The sequence below is a fragment of the Fukomys damarensis genome, unplaced genomic scaffold (assembly GCF_012274545.1).
Source record: "Fukomys damarensis isolate Sample0158 unplaced genomic scaffold, DMR_v1.0_HiC HiC_scaffold_19, whole genome shotgun sequence".
In the NCBI taxonomy this organism is placed as follows: Eukaryota; Metazoa; Chordata; class Mammalia; order Rodentia; family Bathyergidae; genus Fukomys; species Fukomys damarensis.
The window spans coordinates 65958733-65976772 of NW_022900931.1; the positions used below are offsets into that span (position 1 = coordinate 65958733).

General features: G+C 50.8%; 2 protein-coding genes across 2 annotated transcripts in view; both read left to right on the forward strand.

The window, feature by feature from the left end:
• Positions 1-9195, forward strand: part of LOC104856317 (sialic acid-binding Ig-like lectin 8) — a 10785-nt gene extending 1590 nt beyond the window's left edge. Inside the window, exons 2-6 of the mRNA XM_033766033.1 lie at positions 394-726; positions 833-1455; positions 2047-2164; positions 2600-2681; positions 6406-9195. Of these exons, the coding sequence (XP_033621924.1) occupies positions 394-726; positions 833-1455; positions 2047-2164; positions 2600-2681; positions 6406-6597 (1348 nt within the window). The 3' untranslated portion in view covers positions 6598-9195. The remainder of the gene's footprint in view (positions 1-393; positions 727-832; positions 1456-2046; positions 2165-2599; positions 2682-6405) is intronic.
• A 1451-nt stretch (positions 9196-10646) lies between these two features.
• Positions 10647-15607, forward strand: LOC104856318 (myeloid cell surface antigen CD33-like). The gene is made up of 6 exons (XM_033765918.1): positions 10647-11372; positions 11565-11843; positions 12062-12109; positions 14255-14354; positions 14728-14797; positions 15143-15607. Exons 1-5 carry the CDS (start codon positions 11030-11032, stop codon positions 14789-14791), a joined length of 834 nt encoding a protein of 277 aa, XP_033621809.1. The 5' UTR covers positions 10647-11029; the 3' UTR covers positions 14792-14797; positions 15143-15607.
• Positions 15608-18040: the final 2433 nt, after the last annotated feature.

Below are 18040 nucleotides of genomic sequence, written 5' to 3' on the forward strand. Positions count from 1 at the left end.
CCGACTGTGGTGCCCCCTGCACGGGTGGACCTGGCCGTGTGGGCCTCTCCGGCCTGAGGACAGCCGTGGCCCTGACTTCATTCTGCCAACAGAAACGCTACAACGAGCGGGTCGTGTCCAGTTCCGTGAGTGTGGTGTGAGTGTGGTGGCTTTCGTTCCTTAAGCGCAAGGCGGCTGATTCTGCCTCCGTCAGCGCGAGCCGGTCTCCACCGTGTTGGCCTTCCCAGTCTGAGGGCTCAGTGTTTTCACACTGTCCTCTTTGAACGATGTGCAAAGGACCAATTGCATTTGTTTCTGGGAGCTACTGTTTACAGTCTCCGTTGGCTTTTCAGAGTGATTTCACTTTTTGCGTTTACTGTGTTTGTCCTGCAAAGCTCTTTCACACTGGAGCAGTTACCACTCACCGCACACTTTGCTGCTTGCCTTTTTCCGAGGCTCCGCCCTGAGTGGGGATCCACGCTGTCCTGCAGCCCCTTTGCCAGGCCTCCTCTCCTCATCTGCCCGCCCCGAGTTTGCAAACCAGCTTTTCCCACGGGCCTCCGTGGCCTCCGAGTCCACCCCGCATCTCACCCTGCACGCGCTTTCTCCAGCTGACCCTGCCGTCCTTCTGCTTCCTCGAAGTTCTCAGGCCTCGCAGTCTCTGCATTCCCTGCTTCTCCTTCTGGAGTCCCCTCCCCTCCCCGCCACCGGCCCCCAGCCTGACCTCCGTGCTCACCCGGGTGTGAGGTAAGTGCGCCTCCCCGGGACGCCCTCCTGGCCGCTGTCTCACTCACGCTCTGTCTCCAAGGCGCTGCCCCGCGGTCACCTGCATCGCAGGTCGTGTGGCCCTGTGAACGCTGCTCAGAGCAGCCTGGCCGACCAGTACCCGGGGCCAGGCGAAAGTGTGGATAAGGAGTCTTCCGTGGAGTCTGGCTTCTCGGTTTTCACCCAGGCCTTCTGGGGGCAGCTGGTGGCTTGGCTGGGCGCCCTGTGAAGCCCCAGGCCGTCCCTCTGTCCTGCCGGGACCTGAGTCCAGGTGGACAGAACCTTCAGGGTCTGAGCCGGGCCTCGGCTCCTGCCCACTCCCGTGTCTGCTGATCACGCAGGCACCGGTTCCCCTGCCGCTGTCTCTGCGCCTGAATCTCCCTCCTCTGTGTCTCCTCCCGTGTCCTTCCCGTAACCGCTTCGCCACTCTGACCCTCCGCGTCTTCTCTACAGCACCCACAGCCCTGGCGAACGGCTCCTCCCTCCCAGTCGTGGCGGGCCAAGCTCTGCGCCTGCTCTGTGCGGTGGACAGCGACCCCCCTGCCAGGTTGACCTGGTCCTGGGGGAACCTCACTCTGTGCCCCTCGGAGCCCGCGAACCCTGGGGTGCTGGAGCTGACTCCACAGCACCTCAGGGGAGAGGGAGAATTCACCTGCCGGGCACAGAACTCTCTGGGCTCCCAGCGCGCTTCCCTGAGCCTGTCCCTGCAGGGTGAGTGACTCGTGAGCTGCAGAGAGCCCTAGACCTCAGTCCACACAGCAGCCTCGGGGCGGAGGTGGGGTTGCCCCTGCTCTGGCTCTGCTGTGAGGCCAGAACCTCCCTCCCCCCAGAGCCTCACTGTCTTCTCCCTGTAGGTTCAGAAGGGCTGGGTGACAGGTGGCTCTTGGAGGAGAGAGGTGGGGGCTTAGGGTTTGGGGTGTTGAGGTCCTTTTGGGAGCCAGGACTTGAATGAGCCATTTGCCTTGGGCACAAAATTTAAGGCAAAGCCAAAAAACAAGCAACCATCAAAGAGAATTACCGTGAAAATAAAAATCTCAGCTCATCCAGTGAAATAATCATAATAGGATGCCAAAAAGGAAAAATGAATGCAAAATATGCTCCACCATGAGGAGAATCTTAAATAACAACAAACCACAGCCAGCATCTATATGCTGGGCTCTCTTCTCCCATCCTGCCCCTGCTCCTTTCCTCCCCTGTTCTCCTTTCCAGGAAAGCGGTAGGAAAGCGGAAGCCCAGGGCCCCAGGAGGTGGGAGGAGGGGGAGGTTCTCCACATGAATCAGCACAGCAGTTTCCCCTGTCAGCAGACCACGAGGGGCTTCCACCGAAGGGGCTGGGAGTGACCGGAGTGACCCTGGGGGCAGTCGCGGGAGCCGGCACCACAGCCCTGCTCTTCCTGTCCTTCTGCATCGTCTTGGTCATGTGAGCATCACCTGGGACAGAGGGGACCCTCAGAGGGTGACTGGCCCAGAGCCAGAGGTACTGAGGCTAAGGCAAGCTGCCAGGAGCTTAGGGAGTTGCCTTTTTCCCCCCTGGTACTGGGGATTGAACACAGGGCCTTTGCACTGAGCTACATTGCCAGACTCCCCTCCCCTTATATTTTGAGACAGGGTCTCACTAAATTGCTAAATTGGCCGGGCTGGGTTCAAACTTGTGATCCTCCTGCCTCAGCCTCCCAGACTCCTGCAGCACCACCCCACCTGACTGCCCTGTAAATACAGGGGCCTCTAGAATGAGGCCACCCTCTCCAGCTTCAGACACCTCTCTAGCACCTTAGTAGGAAAAGAGTGGGGGTGTGGGGTCGCCCAGGACAGGGACCCCCACAGGCCTGAAAGGACCCCTGGTGTCTTCATTCAGAATATGGTCCTGCAGAAAGAAATCTGCAAAGCCAGCAGCGAGCAAGAGGGATCCCATTGGCACCAGCAGCTTGGCCTCACAGGTGAGTGACACAGGAGTGCTCACTCCCAGCTCTCTGCCCGCCAGGACACCTCCTCTGTGGGGGCCCCCAAGGCTGCTCCACCAAGCACTGCCCCCGGCACCAAGTCCTCACCTTGCTGAAGTCGGAGACTCCACCACCCTCCTTCCCCCAGACTGCAAAGGAGCAGGGAGCCACCTGTCTGCCCTGCCTCCTGTCACTGTACGGTGTCCCTTCTTCCTCCTCAAGAGCAGCGATTTTCCCTTCCCCTGCTTGACCCCATCATTGCAGAGAACACAGGATCCTTTTCTTGGGCCTCCTCACCTCCCCTGTCCCCCTTCCGAGTGATCCTCTGAAAGCCACCATGGCCCAGTTCCACTGCACCTGACATGCGCTTGCCACCCCACACCCAGTGTGAAGGGCCAGGTAGTAAATATTTTTGGCTTTGTGGACAATACGCATGGCTATTGGAGCTACTGGACTGTGCTACTGCGCAGGAAAACAGCCATAAGCCATATGTCTGTGATGAGCTTGGCTGTATTCCAATAAAACTTTATTTATAAAAACAGCAGTGGGCCGAATTGGACCCAGGGCTGACCTAAAGAATACAGCCAGACTGCTTAGTCCACAGCCCCTACAAGCACACTGGACCTCAGAGTACCCACGTATCCTCCCAGGCTGGAATTAGGGCCAGGTGAGTGAGGTGCTTGCCTGACATGCACGATTTCAGGAATAAGCTGTATTCCCGGCCCTTTATTTTTAAAATTTTTATTTTGAAATGGAGTCTTGCTCATTCGCCATGTTGCCCAGGCTTGCAGTCTTCTTGTCTCCAGCTCTTCGAGCTCCGGGAATATAAGCGTGTGCCACCACACCCAGCTGTTTTCCCATCGTGACTACCCCATTTTACTTTCCCGCCAATAGGAACATAAGGGGTCTCATTTCTCCACATTTCTGCCTACACTTGCTAACTTCTGTTTTATTTTGTTTCAAATTACTTTCTTTGGTTTTCTTTTTGGTACTGGGATCGAACTGGGGTCCTTACGCTTGCGAGGAAGATGGCGGCGCCACTGAGCTAAGTCCCCAGCCCGCATAGTACTTTCTGAATAGTGGTCATCTTCATGAGCAGGAGGTGATATTTGTCTATGATTTTGATTTTTCAGTTTTTGAGTAATTAGTGACATGGAGCATCATTTCATGTGCTTATTGGCCATTTGTATATCTTTTTGGAGGAATCTCTATCCAAGTGATTTGCTCATTTTTCCAATCAGGTGGCTTGGTTTCCATCGTTGAGTAGTAGGAGTTCTTTCTATGTTCTGGTTTGGGCCCTTGTCAGATGGTTGGCTTTCAAGCCTTCTCTCTCATTCTGTAGGTGGACTTTGACTTCTACTTGTGATGCAGATGGCTCCGGAGTTGGCTACTTGGTTGCTCTAGAGGTGCAGGGAGGAGCAGGTACAAACATTCAGAAACAGGAGGCTGACCAGTGAGTAGAGGAGGGAGCAGTCAGGAGGCCCATGTGGCAAGAGGGCAAGGGCTGACCACAGGAAACACGTTTGGAGAAGTCAAATGTGTGCAAATGGGGAGGCTGGGGAGCTCAGAGCAGAACAAAGGAATAATCCTACTTTCACTTTCAGGGGCTCCTCTGGCCACTGTGTGAAGACACTGTGTGGCCAGGGAGGGGCAGAGGCAGGGAGGTTAGAACGAGGCTGGTAAAGCACTCCTGGCAGGAGGGGATAGCGGAGGCTGCTTCTGGGTGGACCTCGAGGTGAAGGAATAGGGAAACGCTGTGGGCTGGGAGTGGTGCAAGAGCAGGGAAGGATGCAGAGTGGGCCCTGGGCATCTGTGCTGTGTGGCCAGAAGAAGGGAGGTGCCAAGCCTGGAGGTCGAGAAGAGTCCGAGAAGAGGAGATGTTCAGTCTGGATATGTGGAGTTTTGTGTGCGCTTGAACAAGGGAGTGGGAGTTTCAAATATAGATTGTCCTGATGTTTCTACTTAGGATTTTTCAACCTTACCATTATGCGTTCAGCAGAAAGCACCTCTTCAGATTCTGAGTTTTGATATTTTCTGGGGCCAGTGACATGCGGTGTAGGACTCTTGAGATTCTGGGTAGCAGCAGTGAACCACAGCTCCTAATCAGCCACAAGATCACAAGATAGCAACCACCACTCTGCAGTAGCTTGTACTGGATACAGATATTTGATGCGTTATCTGAGCTGCTCAACACTTGAAAGAGTTTCATAGAGCTGTTCTACTACTAAGGGGTGTGCCAGAGATGGGCGTAGTTGAAGGGGATGCTTCCCAGGGAGGCTCCATCCCTTACCCTGAGTGAGTCTGTATTAGGTTCCTGATGCTGCTGTAACAATTCACCGCAAATATCCTGCCTATAACAGTAAATGTGTGTTATTTCCAACATGGGTTCCTTTGGGTCAAATCAAGGAGTTGGCAGCAGGACCGGCTCCTTCCAGAGGCTCTAGGCAAAAATCCACCCTCCTTCATTTTGTCTCCTCTGGAGAAAACTTTCTCTCCTTGGCTCAGGGCCCCATCTTCCATCTGCAAAGCCACTAGCATAATATCTTCCAATCTCTCCGTCCTCTTTTCACTTGTGAAGACCCTTATGATCACATTGGGCTGACCCAAATAATCTGGGATCATCTTTCCATCTCTATGTCCCTAACTTAATTTTATCCTCAGAGTCCCCCTTACTGGGAAATAGATAGATCTGGAAACCATTGTGTTGAGTGAAATAAGCCAAACTCACTCAGAAAGATAAACATTGCATGTTGTCCATAATATGTGGAATCTAAAAGAGATGACAAGAAAGTAGAAGATATACTATTGTCAGACAAGAGGAAGAGAAGAGTAGGAGGGGTGGGGAGGAGACTGTATGGGTAGGTAATGGGGGGTGGATATGATCAAAATATATTATATATATCGGAACCTCTTCCCCAGGGTGAAACTAGGAGGTGGACGGTGAGGGGTGTGTTGAGAGGGTGAAAATGATCAAAGTATGTCATATACTTGTAGGAATCTACAAAATGAAAGCCACTAATCTGTATAAGTAATTTTGAAAAAGAGTACAAAATAAGTCCCTCTCACTATGAAAGGTAACATATTTACAGTTCCCAGGGGTTCGAGGTTGTGGACATTTTGGGGTACCATTATGTTTCCTACCAGAAGGATACAATTTGTTTGACTTCTGCTTCTCTCCACCCCACAGCAGACTGTGAGCTTCTGAGGGTTGGTGCCATGACTGACCCAAAACACAGCCTCTCTCACGCTACTCTTGGCTATTGTAATCCACAATTAGATACTTGTTTCAGTACTTATTTATTGCCATCCTCTCAATTAACAAGTGAGCTGCAAGAGGCCAGGTTGTCTGTCTGCCATGTCTGCCGTGGTATTTCCAGTGCCCAGCTCAGGATCTCACACGTGGGGGACGCTAGGATTGGGATCTGAAAGCAGTGGATCCAATCCTGGATTTACCAGGAAGTTTGGGCATGCTGCTTACTGATTTCAACCCAAGTTTTCACACCTATAAACTGGAGACAAAAAACCAATATCTTCATGGAGTTGTGAATGAGATTAGGTGCTCATTCTGCATTCGACGTTTGAAGAAAGCAGGAATGAAGGAGATCGTAACACAGATGCACATGGAGGGGTGGATGTAGGGACCCATGGGGGCTTCCACCTGGCCTTGGCCCTTCCTGTCCACACCACCCTGCCCTGATTCCCTTCTCTCTGTACCACACAGGGTCCGCTGGTTGAATCCCAGCCAGATGACAGCTCCTCGCACCAGCCTCCCCCATCTGTGACTGCCCTCTCCTCAGAAGAGGAAGAAGAGATCCACTATGCATCCCTCAGCTTCCATAGGGTGAAGCCCAGGGACCCGCAGGACCACCAGAGCATCACCAGTGAGTACTCGGAGATAAAGATCCACGAGTGAGAAGCCGCTGAGACTCGTCCTGGTTGGAGAGGTCACAGCCCCTCTGGGCTGAGGAAAAGTCAGGTCCTGTAGAAGGAAGAATCCTCCAAGTGAGCCTGCTATGCATCCAGAGCCCGTCCTCAGCAGTGCTGAAGCTGTGCTGCTACCCTGCATCTCCTCTCTCCCTCCACCTGGCACTGCAGCCTCCCATAATCTACTTCTGTGAGTTTGACTTTTTTAGGTTGCACAGATGAATGAGAGACACAGTTCCTATTTATCTGTGCCTGAATCACAGCACTTAACAGTATGTCCTCTAGGCTCATCCAAGTGGTTGCAAAAAAAAAGGCAATAATGCATTGTAGGGCTGGGGATTTAGCTCAGCTGTGCTGCCACCTGCCTTGCAAGTGCAAGGTCCCAAGTTCGATCCCTGGTACAAACCAAACCAAAACAAAGACAAATAATGTATTGTAGACAGAGGGTGTTAAATGTTCTTCCTAAGAATGGTAAGTATTTAAGGTGATAGGCTAATTAGCCTTATTTGATCATTCCTCAAGGTGTGAATCTATTGAAAAATCACACTGTGCCTAAAAAGGCATAGATAACTATTATTTGTCCATTAAAATGAACTTTAAAGAATTCCTGTACGTGATGAGCTATAACTATAGTGAAAGAAGTTGATAAGCTATAACTTTAGTGAAAGAGCACAGGCTTTGAAAGCACTCCTGATTCAAATCCACATTCTGCCCTCTTATAAAGTAAGGAACAGAAAAATCCCACCCCTCAGTGCCTCAGTTTCCTGCTCAAAAAATAGGGATCAGAAGCCCTCCTTCAAGGTGAGAACGACAGGAATAAAATCCCACCATAGCTCCTGGAACAGATGGGACTGAGCACACGCTGAATCTGGATCCTATGCTTTGAACAAGGGGTCCTGCTGGGGGTTCCTCCCTTGTCTGGGAATGGTCAGTTATCTGTGTGAGGATGCCAGTTGCCTACAAATAGCTGTTTCACAGCTTTTGCAAAAGTGACTTCAGCTTGTGAATCAGATCTGTGCAGCGTCTGGGCTCTCTCTCTCTCTCTCTCTCTCTCTCTCTCTCTCCCTTTGATCTTGAGGCCTTGGACTCTTCATCTTGCAGGCAGTCCAGAGGGGATCATTTGGACATCCAGAGCAGAGTTCACTAATGGCCCCTTGCTCCTGAACAACCCCTTCAGCTTCCTCATGGCCTCACTCCTCCATCCATGCTGCCTGCTGTTCCATCTGGTCTTTCTAAACCATTTTCAGGGCACCCCACCGATTCATGCCTCAGTCCTTGATACTGAGGTCCCTCCTCCTAGAATGTCTTCCCACTGAACCTCCAGCTGCTTCTGTGTCTGGAAGTGGAGCTTGAGGGGTGGCCTCTGGATTGAGATGAGGGAGGCAAGAGGCAGCTCATGGTCTCCCTGCTCTCAAGCCAAACCAAGCAAATGAGCAAAGTGCCCCCCTCAAATCTTAGGATCATCTGGAAAATGCAATAACATGATTTAAAATTCACTTACACATGTCACCCAAACCAGGAAAGGAATGGAAAACAATTGCTTGATACATGTAGTCTTGATGGCAAGAAATCAAAGGATGGATGAAACACAAACAGTTCTTTAAATCTGGATCCTAGCCCATTTATGGAAGCACTGAAAAACAAAATGTCAGGGAACAATCTTTTAAACAAACATGCAACTTCTGTACTGAAAAATACAGAACGTTGACAGGAAAAAAGAAGATCCTAAGAAATATACCATGTTCATGGACTGGAAGAACAATATCATTAAGATGTAAGTTCTCTCTATGTTGATTTAAAGTAATCCCAGTCACTATACATATACATATATATGTGTGCAAGTGCGTGTGTGATATAAAACATGGGCATATATGGAATACGTGTGTATATATAAGGATATAATGTGTATATATATATATATATGTACATATAATATGTATAGATTGATGAGTTGATTATAAAATTGATACGGAAGTGTAAAGGGCTACAATAGCCCAAAATCATGTAAAAGTAAACCACTGTAGGAAAATAAAGCTTTAACTTTTTTTCTTCCTTCAGGCTTTACTATTAAGCCAGGGTAGTCAAGGCAGTGTGGTATAGAATAGAATAGAATCTATAAATAGACCACATAGATGTGGTCAATAGAATTTAAATTCATTCCACTGGGACAGACAGAAAAACTTTTCAATTAATACTGGTAGAACAAGTGGATCAAAGTATGGAAAACAATGAACCTTGACTCCATCACACACACAAAATAGTCTGAGATGACTCATAAACCTGACAGTGAAAGTGGACACTCAAACTTCCATAACTGTGGCCTTCAATGTGGTGCTACTAGCCACACAGGGCTATAGAGACTTAAAAAATGCTACATTTAGTAAGCAAAAGAAGAATATAAGGCTTCCATTAATTTCAATTTTGGTGGCACGTCAAAATGATATTTGAACATATTTGGCTAATAATATGCTATTAAAAGTAATTTCATTTGTCTCATCTTACTTTTTGTTGTGTCTACTAAAACATTCAAGATTACAGATTGGATTGCATTGTAGCTAGGCAGTGGTCCTATGCAGGAAAACTGAGAGAACTTAGAATCGCTGGGCATGCAACAATTTCTTAGAAAATATCAGAAATATTAAGTGTAAGAGAAATTGGGTGCCATCAATGTCTTAGTCACTTTCTTGTTGCTGCAAAAAAATTCTCAACATCCACAACTTAAAGCAGCTGAGGTTTATTTTGGCTCTGGATTTTTAGAGGATTCAGCCCATAGTCACCTAGTGTTGAGGCAGAAAGCTGTATCTGGTGAGGCCTCTCCTCCTCTAACGAGAGCACCTCCTCACTGCTGTCATGGGGAAAGGGACAAGAAAGCTGTCTAGGTGCTAACTTCTCATAAAGCTACTAACCCCTCTCATGAGGGCTCCGCTTCACGATCCGATCACCTCCCAAAGGCCCCAGCTCTTAAGAGCATCACCTTGGAGTCAGGAGTTCCATGTAAGAGTTTGGGGAGCAGGGAACATGCAGGTCATCACAGCCATCACATGCACAGGTGTGGCCCTTCTCGGGTGGCAAGGGTGACTGAGTGTCAGGGCAAGGGGCCGGGAGGTGAGGAACGGGAGAGGACCGGATGCCAGCTAGGAACACCCCCACCCATCGAGGGAGCAGGGAGGAGACAAAAAGAGCTGAGAAGAGCCCTCCTTCCCTGCCCTTCCCTGTGGATATTTCCTTCTTTCGTGTCCTGTGCCTGGGCAGAGTATTCTGCCCAAAGCTGGAGTATTCCCTCTGTCCTCTGAGAACACAGACCATGTCCAGTCTTCCCACTGTGCCCAAAGGGAAAGGACCAGACAGAACCACAACCCTGCGTTTTCCTGCTTTCTGGGGTGCTCACTGGCAACTGGAGCGATTGTCCCAGCTCGGGGAGCACCTCAAGGGTGTGAGCAGAGTTAGGGCATTTGCCACCCACCCCAGCACAGAGCAGAGTGCATGGATGAATGAACGCAGGAAGAAACGAGCGCCTCCAGGGGTTGGCCCAAGAGCCCTGCTCATCTTTTACGCCCCCAGTGTCACACGCACAGGCAGGCTCTAGGGTCAGCCGCAGCTCTTCTGACCCAGGCATTGTGGACATGCAGAGCTGGAGAACTCTTTCACGGAGGAATTGTTCTGTGCATTGTAAGGTGCTCAGCGGTAACCCAGGACTCAGCCCCCATCAGGCTGTAACCAGGTAAAATGGGTCCAGTCCCCGAGGAATGTCCGTGAGAGACGAAAGTGCACCTGAGTGAGAAACAGAACTCATGACAACACCGTGACTTCCTCATGCTGGTCGGGTCAGGCCACTTCCCGGTGCAACCAAGAGCCACTTGCAGCCCCTCAGCCTGAGCAGACGCACGATAAGAGCCTGGTGCCGCCATCTCTCATGCCTCAGTGGACCTCAGAGGTCCCCATCAGGCCCCATGAAGTCAGGTGGGCATCCTTGGAGCCCCAAAGGCTGCTTGGACAAGACACAGGTTTCTGTCCAGACCCAGATGTGGGAGAGAAGTGTCTAAGATGGCAGCAGGATGTGGTGTCTGCTCCTCTGCTCCTCTCCGAGCAGTCTCCGGGCTCACTGGTCACGGGCTTCTGTCCAGCTGTGCAAAGGAACGATTCTGACCACGTGATCATCCGAGTTCCCATTCCCTGGAGAACTGAGGTCTCTTGCTCTTCTCAGCGTCCCCGGGTCCCACGGTATTTTCCAGCCCACTCTTCCCTTCTGCACTCACCCAAGGAGCCCAGCAGCCACTGCGTGCGAGATGCTGCCACCTCTGCTGCTGTCTGTGTTGTGGGCAGGTGAGTAGGTCCAGGGAGAGGGGCAGTGGGGTCTGGGATGAGCTGAATCTTGTTTCCCCACAGGATCTTTGGCTCAGTATCCAAGACACAAGCTGCACATGCCAAAGTCAGTGTCGGTGCAGGAGGGCCTGTGCGTCCTTGTGCCCTGCCGATTCTCCTACCCCTACTTTGCCCTCAAGACTGGCTCTGTGTTTGGCTTCTGGTTCCGGGAAGGGTCCGAATCTCTCCATGACTTGCCAGTGGCCACAAACAACCCACAGCAACAAGTGCAGGAGGAGACTCGGGGTAGGTTCCGCCTCCTCTGGGATGCACAGACCCGGAACTGCTCCCTGCACATCAGGGATTCACGGAGGGGCGACAGTGGGCTGTACTTCTTCAACACGGGCCGAGAAAAGTTCAGAAGAAGCTTCTATTGGAACAAGATCACTGTGCATGTCACAGGTGAGACTCTAGCTCCAGTTTGGACACAGAGGAGGTAATGGTGGCCTTAGGGCAGGGCTGAGTTGGGGTCCCACCCTGGGAGAGGTTGAGGGTGCATTGAGAGCAGAGGGAGTAGCTGGATGAGAGCTTGGGCTTCCTTCAGGGTGCACTTTGGAATCTCATTCCGCATCCTGGTGTCCTCTCTCCTCCCAGCCCTGACCTACACCCCCGACATCCTCATCCCGGGGACCCTGGAGTCCGGCCATCCCAGCAACCTCACCTGCTCTGTGCCCTGGGCCTGTGAGCAAGGGACGCCCCCCATCTTCTCCTGGGCGGGGGCCTCTGTGTCCCACCTGGGCCCCACCATCATGAACTCTGCGGTGCTCACCCTCAGCCCCCAGCCCCAGGACCACGGCACCAATCTCACCTGTCAGGTGTTGCTCCCTGGAGCTGGTGTGACCGTGGAGAGGACCGTCCAGCTCAACGTCACCTGTGAGAACTGGGCCTGGATGCCTACGTCCCTAGGGGTGTGAGGGACAGCAGGACCAGGGCGGGACTCATGGTGGCTGTGTGCTAGATGCCTGGTTGAGTTGGGGGCATCAGACCTGTCCTCCTGTGTGTCCATGATTTCTGGGGTGATGCTGGTGATGCTGTCTTGCCTCACTCTTCACCCCAACCGAAGAGGGAAAACCCGTGTCTTCCTGTCCCAGATTCTGCAAAGAGTTCCACAGCTGGTGTCTCCCTGGGCCGCGGCTCAGGTAGGGAGCAACTTCCTTTGGGCTGGAGGGCAGGGGCAGGGCCTCTTCAGCCTAGGGCAGGGCCGGGTCTCTGCTCACCTTGGACACAACCTGGGGTCTGAGTCCCCTTATTGATGACCCTTGGTCCCTCTCCATACACAGCTCCTTTAGTCACTGTGAGCTCCTGTCCTGCTCAGTCCTCACACCCCCTGGCTCCTGGGCACACGTATTGCCCGCCTAAGGCAGATCCATGTTCACACAGCATGAGCAGCCTTACCAGGCCCCTCTACCCTCCGCTTTTGCTTCCCCTTGGAGCTCTGGCTAAGTACTCCTTGAAGGAAATAAAACCTCACACTCAGAACACACACAAACACCCCACAGCCGGGCCCCGGAAACGGAGTCCTCTCCCACAAGGGACAAGTGTCCACACAGGCTTGCTGAGCCTTGCTCTGTCCACCGGAGACAGAGGGGGTGTGGGTGTCGGGAGCACAGAGGACCCTTCTCCATCCCTGTGGGCCCCCGGCACAGACTGAGCCGGTTCTGCGTGCGTCTTCCGTCAGCGCACCATTGTGACATTAGTTCTGCTCTGCCACAACATAGTTTTGTATCTGCTTCCACAAAAGTGTCTGAAGGTGAGTGGGAAATAGCTAAAAACAATACGGCTGCTCATAAGTCTTCTCATCCTGGTTTTCCCCAGTGGGCCGATGATTTACATTTCCAACAACGAGGGCTGAGGCTGTGTTTTCATCCACAGAGTGACCAACACCTTTCTGTTTGATTGGCTTTTGGTTTTGGGTGCTGAGGACTGGACCCGGGGCTAAGCACAATGGTTCCCTCTCAGCCTCCTCACCCTCAGAGGGAGCTCTTGCTTCTGGGCCGGTGTTGGGGAAAACTTGCTGTCCCCTACACTTTTACAAGTTTATATCCGTATGCTTTTATTGAGGTAGCGATCATTAACATTAAATTCAGCACTGGGCTGGGGATTTGGCTCAGTGGTTCCGTTGCCGGCCCAGCAAATGCAAGGTCCTGAGTTCGATTCCTGGTTGAAAAAAAAAATCTAGCACTAAGTGCTTTAAAGTACACAACAACCTGACCCTTGTATGTTTACAAAGATGTGTGACTATAACCATGATGAAATTCATCACTTTTCATCACCCACAAGCAAAGCCCCTGAGCCAAGCAGTTTCTCCACCTTCTCCCCGAGGGGCACCACCTCTCTGTCTTGGTGAAGGTGCCCACCCTGGACACGGCACAGAAGCGGGGTCCTCCGCACTGCAGGACTTATGAGGCTGGCTGCTTCCTGTGACATTGTGCTTGTAAGGGTTCAGCCACGTACCGTGGGTTTGTAGCTCACCCCTTCCTCAGAGCCGGTGACAACCCCATCGCTCACACAGACCTCAGTCTACTCATCCACTTATCAGGGGACAGACCCCAGGGTGGCTCGTACTTTTGAACTGTTAGCCATAATGGTTCTAGGAACATTGGTGCAAACGTTGTGTCTGAGCAGATGGCTTCATTTCTCTTGGGCACCTACCTGCAGAATTTCGAAGGGTCCTGCAGCACTGCATTCAAAAGCTCTCCGCATTCTTCCCAAAGTGATTGTTTTCCTTTTCACAAAAAATAGGCCTTGACAGTGGGTATGAGGGGGACATCTTGTTGCCATGGTGACTGACACTACGCTAAAAGTTAAGGTTGATGGCAATATCTTCACGCAGTTACGGGCCATTTGCAGATCTCCTTCAGAGGCAGATTTTTCAAATCCTATGAGCATTTACTAATGGGTCGTGTAGGTTCCCTGCAATTCGATCTGTGAGAGTCCTCTCTGCACGCTGGATATCAGGCCCTTATCACATCACACTGGGGAACTAATTCTGCATTTCCTCAAATACTTGCAAATATCTCCTCCGGTTTTATAGTTGCCTTTTCACTTTCTTCATATCTTCTAATAACGAGCAAAAGTTTAAAATTTTTTTATAAAAGGAAAATTATGTTTTCTGTGTGCTACTGCAGAAGAGTCGGAGTGTGGGGTGCAGAGGCCCAGCCTGATGTGGTCTCTCACTGAGAGATGGAGGGAGGGGTGGAGGGTCCATATCCAAGTGCTTATGTGACAGGAGGGGCTGGGATTGTGCTTCAGCTGAAGAATCGGCCCCTCCCACTCTCCTGCAGGGAAACCAGGGCCCATGGCGGAGGTGGTGCTGGTGGCCATTGCAGAGGTGGCTGTCAAGATCCTGATCCTGCTTCTCGGGCTCTGCCTCATCTTCCTCAGGTGAGCGCCGCCCAGGGGTGGAGAGGAGGTGTGGGGAGGGCAGCCTGACCCCCACTGAAACCCAGGCTCCTACTGCTGAGACACTCAATGGGGTCAGGAAATCTGGGGGCAGCCAGTGGCTGAGTGGGTGATGAGGACTCAATGGGGGACAAGTCTTCTTGCTCCTACTCTGCCCCAGTGTGGAGCCTGTCCCATCAAGGGGCTCTGGGTATTGGTCCTCTCTCCCTCTCTCTCTCTCTGTCTCTCTCTCTCTCTCTCTCTCTCTCCTCTTTCTTAGTCACCCTCCTAGCCCCTCGACAGGGCACAGGTAAGGTGACCATTGTCCTCTGTACCCAGAAATGACACACTGTAAAGCTCTGGTCTCTTCACTCAGATTGAGCTACCAAAGGAAGAAGGTGGCAAGGCCAGAAGTGGACTTGGACGCTGTCATGAGTTAGTCTCAGGTGAGTGATGTGGCCTCTCCCCACCCCGTGTCCCTTTAGCCACCTCACTGTGATGACCCAGCACACCATGACAGCATGCACAAGTGACCGTGCTTTACCATCCTGAGCCCAGTTTCACTGCTGGGGTCCAGGGATGCTCATGGCTGACCGGCCCCTTTTGGAAAGCAGAATGTGGGTGCAGTTCTCCTCTGTGACCTCCCTTCACCTCCCTCAGCCCCAAAGTCACTAACTGATCTTTCTTTCTTCCTAAGCCTGACCCAGCCCACTTCCCTTACGCCACCCTGTCCCTGGTCATTACTGGTCACTGAACCCACCTTAGTGCTGCCTCATCTCTCCCAACACCAGCCTTCAGGATGTGTTGCAGACACAGTCAGTGTCCACTTCCTGCACCGTCTAAACAGCCACATGTCCTCTGCGTGGGTGGAGACAGAGAGAAACGCCATAGCCAGGCTGGAGGCCTTGCCTGAGCTGTGTCCTGCTGGATTTTCCCAGAGCGCAATCCTAAATAATTTGGGGGAAAATTCATTTCAAAATTAAATTATGATTAGGCCTAGTTTTCCTGCCTATGGACCCCCATGGCATGTAAAGACATCATTCCATTTTTTCCTCCAGTCATCGCTAAAATTTCAAATGTCTCACAGTGCTGTGACACTCCAGGGCAGGATTACATCAACTGAAGACATTTTGGTTCCTTGAAAACCAGGTAAAAGAGAAAGATTTCACCTGGGGAAGGACAAATTCTTAATCAACATAATTCCCTCAGATCTAGGATCTTCATTGGCATAAATTCTTCTTTATCCTAAGATTGTGGCGGCTTCCCTCTGAGTCATCTGTTACTCCTGACTTACTGAATAAAAGTGTGGCAAGCGTGAGGTGCCTTTGTCTTTTCTGCCCCAAGCAGCACCGATCAGGCCCAAAGCTCAGCTTTTTCTCTAAGTCTTGTTTCCTGTCTTTATTTATTAATGTACCTTGTGCTGTTGTGGCTCCCAGGAGACCAGGCTCGCTGCAGGGCTCTGGTAACATCTCCTTTCCCTATTTCTTACATTTGGAGCTCGTTGTGGATGTGAATTGGATCCATGGGCAAACTTGCCGTGAGACTGACTTGGAGTAGTAGAGACAGCACACGGATCTCCCAGGATGATTTCTGGTCAGGGATGAGGGTCACTGGCGGTAAGAGCGTCGTCCAGCTGGGGGCAATCTTCTGTCCTTCTTGGGGTGAAAGTATGGGTCAGTCTCTGTCATCAGATCAGGGTAAGTTTGTCAAATTGCTGAAGTCACTGTCAAAGCAAGCTGTCGAAGAATGCTGTGGTAAAAATTGCTAAAAGACAGAAATATACATTCCATCTTTCCCCGAGGCACGGGATCATGTGGAAACCATTCTCTGCGAGCCCCAGCAATGAGGTGATTGTCTTTCCTCTCAAATGATACCCCTTGGGCTCTAGTCCACTCAGCGTTTAGATTCTCTTGTCGGTTCTGAGACCTCGGCTACCCTCCCTGTGCTCCCCCTTCCGGTGACATTTCCTCCTTTTCCGCTTCCCGCATTTGCTTCATCTCACCTCAGCTTTGGCTCCAGCACAGATGCCACACACAGGTCTCTCTGCTCCTCCTCTAAAGTGCACTGGTGGGACCGCCCTCTACCACTGCCTCCTACAAAAGCCTGTGCCATGGGCAAGGTGTTGGGACACGCTTTGTGCTTTCCCATTTCCATTTTGCTGGATCCCAACAATTCAGCCTGGATCGCTCAAGTCATCTCCCAACATTTATGTGGTGCATGCAAAGATATAAAAGGTTTTAACTGTGGAGAAACAGGGCATCTCAGAAAAAAATATAAAATAAAAGTGGTTTTATAAGCTGACCCAAAGCCACCAGGTCAGGCATCCAAAGCAAGTAAGTTACCACCTGGCACTTGCTCATGCTGTTGAAGAGGCATTCCCTGGTCTAAACCTTGCTGCTCCAAATATGATAAGAATGGTGCATTGTTGCCAGGAGAACAGGAATCCCTGGGCCCAGGAATAAATGGATCAGAGCCAGGAGACTCCTATTACCTCTGAGATGGCTGTATCTGGTTCAGACCTATGCAGAAGTAGAAAATCATATGGCGTGGTTGTCTGGAGGGACATTTCTTCCCTCATCAGGGGAACATTTGGGAGCTCGGAATTAGATCATCCTGCTGCTCAGAAAGTTCATCTGCTGGGAGGTGAGACTCCCATATCTGTCCCCACGGGATTTTATGAACCCTTGCCTCCTGGAGCAATTGATTTGACACTTGGGGAATTCTCTCTAACTTTGAAAGGCCTCACTGTTAGTCTAGCTATTATCAATCCTGATTGTAACTCTGAATCGCGTGTTCTTAGTAGCTCCACAGGTCTTTGGGTAATTGAACAAGGAGATTATGTTGCACAAATGTTGCTCTTGCCTACACCAAAATTAAATAACATTACTTTTAAAATTTCCTGAGAGGATCTCAGCCAGAAATTTCTCAGGAAGAGGTTTATTTCAACCAAGAGATTTTCAAAAGTCAACCCATGTACAAAACTAAATAAAAAGGTAAATTCTTTATAGGGCTGATAGACATGGGTATGAATATGTCTATCATCGCCGCATGCTTTTGGCCCTCATTTTGGGGAACAAAGCCAGCTAAAACATATTGGTGCGCTTTGGCACCCCTCAACACATTTTACAAAGCTCCATGCCTTCGCCTTTGGAAGGGCCTGATGGTCGACTGGGACACATTTTCCTTACATAGCTCCCACACCTGTAACTTTATGTGGCGAGATTTATTGGAAGAATGGAGAGTCCTAGTGACTACTCTGCCCCCTAAAACCTCACTAGCTCAAAAAGTGATGTCTGAAATGGGACATGAACCCGGAAAAGGATTAGAGAAGCCACTTCAGGGTGGAATGTAGCCTACAGAACCGCAACAGAAAAATAATCACTTTGGAATTAGAAATGATCAGAGTTTTTAGGTGGGGCTCCTGAAGAAGTTCCTCCACCCAAGGCCGCTTCGCCTTTACAGTGGAAATCAAATGACCCCATCTAGGGTGACCAGCGGCCCCTCACTAGGAGAAACTGAAATAGCGGGAAGGGATGTGATTCCCAAACCTGGTAGATATCCGAAACGTGAGTTCATGTTCTCTGAAATCAAAGAATGAATTCTAGGAGTAACGGAGGTTAAGAGTAGGAAACATTGAGCCAGAGGTTGAGCTCAGTGGTTCTGCCACCCGCCTCGCAAGTGCAAGGTTT